The 7,865-nt window shown below is 42.5% G+C and overlaps 1 protein-coding gene across 16 annotated transcripts in view; it reads left to right on the top strand.

The window, feature by feature from the left end:
- LOC106807588 (twitchin-like) overlaps positions 1 to 7,865 on the top strand; it is a 69,349-nt gene that overhangs the window by 25,195 nt on the left and 36,289 nt on the right. For 14 of the 16 annotated variants that reach the window (XM_014809983.1, XM_014809982.1, XM_014809977.1 and 11 more), the window contains 9 exons: positions 1,100 to 1,102; positions 3,391 to 3,556; positions 3,716 to 3,828; positions 4,360 to 4,528; positions 4,746 to 4,884; positions 5,089 to 5,216; positions 5,869 to 5,955; positions 6,112 to 6,300; positions 6,630 to 6,817. In XM_014809983.1, the coding sequence (XP_014665469.1) occupies positions 1,100 to 1,102; positions 3,391 to 3,556; positions 3,716 to 3,828; positions 4,360 to 4,528; positions 4,746 to 4,884; positions 5,089 to 5,216; positions 5,869 to 5,955; positions 6,112 to 6,300; positions 6,630 to 6,817 (1,182 nt within the window). The remainder of the gene's footprint in view (positions 1 to 1,099; positions 1,103 to 3,390; positions 3,557 to 3,715; positions 3,829 to 4,359; positions 4,529 to 4,745; positions 4,885 to 5,088; positions 5,217 to 5,868; positions 5,956 to 6,111; positions 6,301 to 6,629; positions 6,818 to 7,865) is intronic. The other 2 variants (XM_014809974.1, XM_014809972.1) reach the window with 1 other exon arrangement.

Below are 7,865 nucleotides of genomic sequence, written 5' to 3'. Positions count from 1 at the left end.
TATATATATATATGAATTCTGTGCATGTAATATACACATGTAATGTAATGTAATGTGATGTGATGTAATGTAAAGAATATACATATGGAATGATTACATACGCTCTGTATGTAACTAGGCATTAATATATAGCTTAGCGCAATGGTAGATAGATACCTTGTTTATAGAACCTTATAAAATGAATTTCGTTTCCCTGCTACATTCTATTCGATGTGAGTGCATTGTAGAATACCTTGTATTGACAATTGTGAAGGTTGCAGCTTGGCGTGAGATAATGATGTTTGCGGTAAAACTCATTTGATAGGAGTGGAGCTCATACTGAAGGTCAACTTAAATTAAATATTGCCATTTGCAATAAGGTTTAGCTGTAAAAGCACTATTTTCAGTTAGATTTGCCTACGGCAGTGGTGGCTGCAGTCGTGGCTAAATGTAGCAATGGTTGCCGTCAATGCTAAATAGAATAGAGGTGGCTGCGGTCATGGTCACATGAGTAAGTTGAACGTTCAGAAGGGAAAATCTTTTACTAACTACATACGTGTAACCTAAAATTATGATTAGCTAAAACGATAAAACATAATCAAAGCAATGCGGCAATGGTTAGAGAATATGACGTGTTCGACGTCAGACAGGATCGTAGGGATAAAGCATTAACCCTCGACGTTGTAATTTCCGCACATCATTATCTCATGAAGCAATAGCTGTGCAAGGAAAGTCACAGCTCCCGGCTACAGGTTGACTGGGTGGGAAAATTAAGCATAGGGCACGTTTGTGAATTGCAAATAAATTTCGAAGAAAATACGAATCTGACGACAAAGCAGGGGGCTGTCGCTTGCATGGGCACCTTTTCAGCTTATATATAATATATATATATATATATATATATATATATATATATACTGTATATACCTTTCGCAATGTAAATATGGTGGGCCGCATGGAATTGCTGCAATATACCCCTTTAACGAGGACACCAGAAGTAATTACAAATTAGCCCTTCCTGCCAAGCATCACATTGCGCTAATGAGTTTTGCTAATCGGTCTATTTCCTTTTTTACGCATGTGATTTCTCTTCCCGATTGCTACGACTATGGTTCCATAGAATGTAAGTATATATGGTGTATTACACTCATATACTGTATATTACTGTACATCCCCTTAGAAAAGCTAATGAGTTTGGAGCTTTTTTACTATTTACATAGCAAATGCGCTTAACGTGCGTCTTGGGTTCACTTAAAGCGCCCATGATATTTTGTGGCGCATAGATAGATTACGAACCTTCGTCTTTTTAACATATATATAACAATCCCCATATTTATACTGTGCTGTTTCTCCCTGAAAACGAAAATTTGCATTATAGCAATTTTCTTATTGCGTTATAGCAATCGGTCGTTTTGTCGAGTCAGTAGAGTGTTCGTATTTAGGATTAGAAATATATATGATCTGGCAGATCATATGTCCCATATTATAGTAGGGCAAACAGATAAAGAGCAGGAATCATTCGTGCGATACTGTGTCATTCCTATTGCCGTTCCTGGTTTTATACTTGAGACGAATTATTTGTTGCTTTATTTTTATTTCTACATCTATTTTATCGTTCAGCCGTTTTCCCCTTGCATTTTGTTTACCATGTTCTGCCCATGTTCTTCTATAATGCATTGTCGTCTTACTGTCATATGTATCGTCATGATTGTTCTATAATGTGTCATATAGGCCTACTTTAGGCATATCGCTATCCACCATCAATCAGTTAGAGCGTGATTCGTAAACGAATCATCTACTTACAACATATAACGAAACAATTCTCCTCTGTCTTATATCGCTCTTTACCACCACCCTACTAACCTCCGCCCTAACCTTACACCGCCCGCTTCCCCGCGTATACGTTTCGTCTCAAATACGATTACCTGATATGTGCGGAGATTGAGTAAATACATTCAGCACCATCCTGCCAATCACACTATGCGTGCGCATCAGAGAGACATCTCGTCTTCAGGCCATAGTGACAATGCCGCCACGGTATCGGCACTCGAAACGTGCCCTGTAGTGGGAACGTTTGTCTACGAGTGAAGAAACTGGAGGTCGTCTGTTAGGCAAGACAGACGGCATTCGCAGTTTACGGATGACCTTGGCACGTGAAGCACAGCATTCATACACATATTGGCACACACAAATTGCCTTTGCAAAATGTAACGTTCATTGAGGTACCAACAGCAGTGTCGATTCTGGATATCTGCGCCAAATCTATTAAATAATGCCGACGGTAGGATTAGGCAATTTCTACGCCTCTATATGATATACGATCGGCTCCAATGTACTTTGATATAAGACCCATTACAGAGCTTTACATACTACATTTGTGATCTTCTAGGTAGGCCTACACATACCAGATACCAGGCTATATATATATATATATATATATATATATATATATATGTGTGTGTGTGTGTGTTTGTGTGTGTGTGTGTGTGAAACGGGGCACTGCAATGGGAAATATAGAAACAACCGTTTCACTAAATTTAAGTATCTGAGTTTAGCGAACCCCGAGCTATACATGTTCAATATGTAGAAGTTGGTGTTAATCATGATAGCTGCAAATGAAATGTAAATTGCGTATGAATGACGTGGCTCGCGGGTTGCATGCCCAGCCGCAGTGCTGAATGGCAGTGTGTAGCTGATAAAGCAGCGGTTCTTAACCTGCGGGTCGTGACTCCCATAGGGGTCGTTTGGGGGGTTTTCCGGGGGTCATCAGGGGGTCATAAATGAATCAAATCCATTTAAATTCTATATAATTATCATGGTGCTACAAAAAATATTTCCTTACTTACCCGGCCAAGTAAAAAAAAATTTGATCGCCTAATGGCTGCAAAGCAATTTCAGCCATCCCATTGACTGAGTATTAGCAGACATGTCTTCATATATGGGGCTGTTTTTTTACATTTTTGTTTCGGGGGTCACGGTGCTGACCAAAAATGTCTGATGGGGTCGTGGGGCCAAAAAGGTTAAAAACCACTGTGATAAAGCATTCGTCACATATCTCGTTATCGTCATTACAGTACATGTACGAATGATTCCTGCAAGGTAAGTGCATAATATATTTATCGCGAGTATTAATAATATCGAATATAGAATATAGAATGTTTCGTGTTTTCTCATCAGACATCTCCCCATACTTACACGTGTGCTCGCGTAATCATCGTGATTTTTGTCCCAGACAATATTTGAGTTAATCTGACAAGCCGCCCATAGCATCGCACCGCTTTACAATTTTATTACGATCTTTAACCGTTCATAAACCGACTTGATCGCCTGCCGTTTATCATCAGTTTATCATCTGCCGTTTATCATCATGCGCATGGCAGAATGCGACCTCCCAGCATGCGAGTGTTTCAGAATGACCCCAGTGCCATCGACATCAACACGATGAAGCACAGCATGACAAAGGACCATCTCAACCGATGCTTCCTAAAGGTTTTCGACGCACAGTTGTCGGACGAGGCCGACTACATGTGCAAGATTAACGACGAGACTCATACGATTACGACGCTGTTCGTAGAGGGTGAGTTATCGACAACGACCGTACACTCGTTCCCAGAAACATATACGTATTGATCACATGCCGACGGGAACTAGTTATATGTAATATATATCGTAGTATATACAAATGGTTAACCATTCGCTGTCGTGCACCTCCTAAATGTTTCTCGATGCTAAACAGAGATCAGGTACCAAATCGTAAAGAGTCTGCTTCCTCAAAACGTCATCGAGGATGAGGACGCCCTGTTTAAGTGCGAAGTCAGCGATACTCAGGCTCCCGTAAAATGGTTTAAGGCAAGTCTTCAATATAAATTTTAACATGTGTGCACACAAAATAGTACAGGTAATCATCTGCTGCCAAGCGGTTAGTTGACCCATCTATCTATCTATATCTATCTATCTATCGACCGATCTATCTATCTATCTATCTATCTATCTATCTATCTATCTATCTATCTATCTATCTATCTATCTATCTATCTATCTATCTATCTATCTATCTATCTATCTATTTCTCTCTCTCTATATATATATATATATATAATAATGTATATAAATATATTATGGGTATGAGTGTCTGTATGTATATGATGGGTTCATTACTGCTAACATTCGACATTGTCTGGGGTTCACACGTGTACTGAGTTACTATTGCATCAGAACGCACAAGTTCATTTAACAAGAAGCCAATATATGGCGGACGTATTCTAAAAAGCGATATCAGATTCCTGCAACAACTGTAAATTTATTTCATGAAAAAGCAATGGATTAGCAGAGTACTGCGTCTGTTTTCTGCACTTATAACGTTTTCCATGATATCTTAAGGATGGCAAAGAAATCTCACTGGATGACGACAAATACGTGATTGGTGGCGAAGGAAAGGCGCGCACACTCCTAGTAAAGCACTGCGACCTCACGAATTCTCCAGGAAAATACGAATGCAGAACTAACGATCCACACTATGGTGACTCCTTCGCCAAGTTGAAGGTGGAACGTAAGTGTCTGTAAAGGTATTGAGTCGATATAGTGAGAACCACCGCCTCGGTTAACCCATCCTTATGAACCTGCTGGTTGTGTCTTATCTTGAATGCTTATCCACTTTACTATAGTCATTGCTACATAATACATACCTCTCAAACCAAAAAATTTGCTCACTGATTTCATACAAACGGTACTTAAACTCTTAACGTGTGTGTTGTTCGTCCGCGTAGCGGCCAACGATATTATCAAGAAGCTGGCACCAGTACAGTGCAAAGAAGGAGAAAAGATGGAATTCGAGGCCGTTGTCCGTGACTCCACTGCTAAGGTTTCGTGGTATCATGGCGAGGACATCATTAAGCCTGTGGGCAGGTAAGCGTTGACTTTACGGTTACAAAATGTCTGGGCTGCATCTATATATTGACCTACTCAGCAATGATAACCGCTTGACACGATCTATAATTTAATTCACCGCTTACCGCGCGCAAGGTAAAATGCCAACTATATGCTTGTCACTCGATCGGTATTATGAAAGTGTATTATTACAAGTATATTATTGTTATTCTCCTTTTACAGAATCAAGATCATTCAGGATGGCAACCAACTTAAACTTGTTATCGAAGATGCACAGATGTTCGACTCTGGGGAATATACAGTCAAGTCCGGGGAGATAAGTTCTACTGCCGAAGCCCAGGTGCTTGAAGGTATGTTGCGATGGCAGTGCGTTAAAATCCTTAACGTATCGGTATAGATACAATATCTCAATGATCTCAATTAGGCATTTACAGTTTTTTTTATTTCCTACCACTGCATGGGTGTGAACGTTTTGTTTTCGGACACGTGTATACACGTAGCCCGGCGCACACGTGAGTAATTTGACTCAAGTAAAATGACGCTTGAGTCATTTTACTCACGTGTGCGGCGGATTTTCCTTGAGTAATTTGACGCATGCGTCATTTTACTGAATATCAAACGTGTTTGATAATTTTTGACTCATGCGTCATTTTACTCAACGTGTGCGCGCGCGCTGAGTATATTTACTCAACACTGGTACTCACAGCGCATGCGTTTAAATCATTTTAAAGACGGCTGCGACCAGTATTGGTTGCGCCCATTAACGTGATCTGCATTACCACTTATACCTTGAGTAATTTTACTCACGTTTGCGGCGGACGCTGAACAAATAACGCGTGAGTAAAATGACTCATGCGTCATTTTACTTGAGTAAAATTACTCACGTGTGCGCCGGGATTAAATGTTTGATTGTGGTAGTCATCAATTTCCTAAACTATCACCTGACGATACTTTTCCTGCGAACGACACTAATGAGAGCACCCCTTGATTATCTCATTGCAGCTGAGCGACCAGTAGTATTCGGCAAAGTAAAGGACTTGTACACGGGCACGGCTGACCAGGATCTAGAGATCGACCTTCCCTACAATGGTAATTCTCGCGTGTCAGATCACTTCGTTCCGTAGATAAATAAAAAAAAGGCATAGAGCGCTCGTAATCCTGGTTCTTGCATCTCTCTGCGCGCTAGTGTCATTTCGACTGCTTCGTTTACACTGCACGTGTATTAAGATCGCTATGCTGGGGCAGGTACCAAGCCAACAGCACAGCTGTTCAAAGACGGCAAGCTCGTGAAGAAGAACATTGAAATCAAGGTGCAGAAGAGGCACATCAAGATAAAGCTGAGAAAACCAAAGAGAGGTGACAAGGGGCAATACGAGCTGCGGGCTACCAACGTCGTCGGTGAGACCAGATGCCCACTCAGCGTCAATATACTGGGTAAGTTGCTTCTATATATATATATATATACCTAGTTGCTTTATATTGCCCTATTCATATAGAATTCATGTTTTTATCATTCATATTTTTGCGAGATGCGACAATTCCTGCACCCCAACGTCCAGTTATATTTGTGTTCGCTCATCACCAGCGTAAGAAATATTAGTTCATTAAATCCTTTACTGTCTAGTAAAACCGAAATTGACCAATGCCTGGCATTACATTCATCATTACCTTCTCAATCGCTATTTTATATGCTAGGCACGACTTCTATACGGGTAAACCGAAGTTCATGCACGTGCGGTTACTTTTATTCATCTCGTTCTTAGATATTCCCACCATGCCCGAGGGACCGCTGGAGACGTCAAACGTGTACTGCAATCAGATGGACCTATCCTGGCATCCACCATTGGATGACGGCAGCTGTCCGATCGAGAAATATATCGTGGAAAAGAATGACATCAGTCATCCGAATGAGTGGATACCAGCCGGAGAGTGCACTGAACCACAGATTACCGTACGTTCCCGTTTGAATTAGCCAGCGAACACGGGCCATTTTTTCGAGCGTTTATGCGTGCGCAAGCAAATGAGTGAGCGAGCGGGTGGGTCCATGGGTGGATGAGTGGGTGCTTGAACGAGCGAGCGGGTGGGTGGGTGAGTGGGTTGGTGGGCGGGTGCTTGAACGAGCGAGCGAGCGAGTGGGTGAGTGCATGGGTGAGTGGACGAGTGAGTGAGTGAGTTAGTGGGTGGGTGAGTGAGTGAGTGAGTGAGTAAGTGAGTGAGTGATTGAGTGAGTGAGTGAGTGATTGAGTGAGTGAGTGAGTGAGTGAGTGAGTGAGTGAGTGAGTGCGTGAGTGAGTGAGTGAGTGAGTGAGTGAGTGAGTGAGTGAGTGAGTGAGTGAGTGAGTGAGTGAGTGAGTGAGTGAGTGAGTGAGTGAGTGAGTGAGTGAGTGAGTGAGTGAGTGAGCGGGCAGACGGGTGGGCGGTCGGTCGAGCGAAAGTTACTAGTCTTGTGGTACGAGTTGTCAATCTATCCATCCATCCATCCATCCATCCATCCATCTATATATATACGTACCGTAACCGCCTCAGCTGAGCGATCTACTGAGCGCAGTGCAAACATGCGCTCTCACCATCCTTCACCCCTCCTTTCTCCACCTCCCCTCACCCCTCCTCTCCCTTCCCCTCCCCCTGCTCTCCTCTCCTTCTCTCCCTTCCCATCCCCTGCCTTCCACTCTCCACCTCCTTCCCAAACTTAACGCGCTGGGGAAGTTACTAGTCTAGTAGTACGTTCCTCCATCCATCTCATCCGTGCATTTATCTATGTATGTATACGTCTCGTCACAGATCAGCTGAGCGGTTTACTAGAACGCAGTGCAAACACGCTTTCTCACCAATTGCTAGTCATTAGCTGGTAGATAAACGTGTTGATGAGCGGGGGTGGTGGTCTTGGGGGAGAGCAGGTAGAGAGAGGGAGAGGGAGAGAGGGGGTGAGAAAGAGAGAGAGAGAGAGAGAGTGAGAGGGTGAGAGAGAGAGAGGGGTAAGGGAGTGAGAGAGAGAGAGG

This window comes from Priapulus caudatus, unplaced genomic scaffold (genome assembly GCF_000485595.1).
Source record: "Priapulus caudatus unplaced genomic scaffold, Priapulus_caudatus-5.0.1 Scaffold224, whole genome shotgun sequence".
NCBI classification, from domain to species: Eukaryota; Metazoa; Priapulida; class Priapulimorpha; order Priapulimorphida; family Priapulidae; genus Priapulus; species Priapulus caudatus.
Note: the sequence above shows the minus strand (reverse complement) of the source record. Positions and strands in the feature narration are given on the sequence as shown.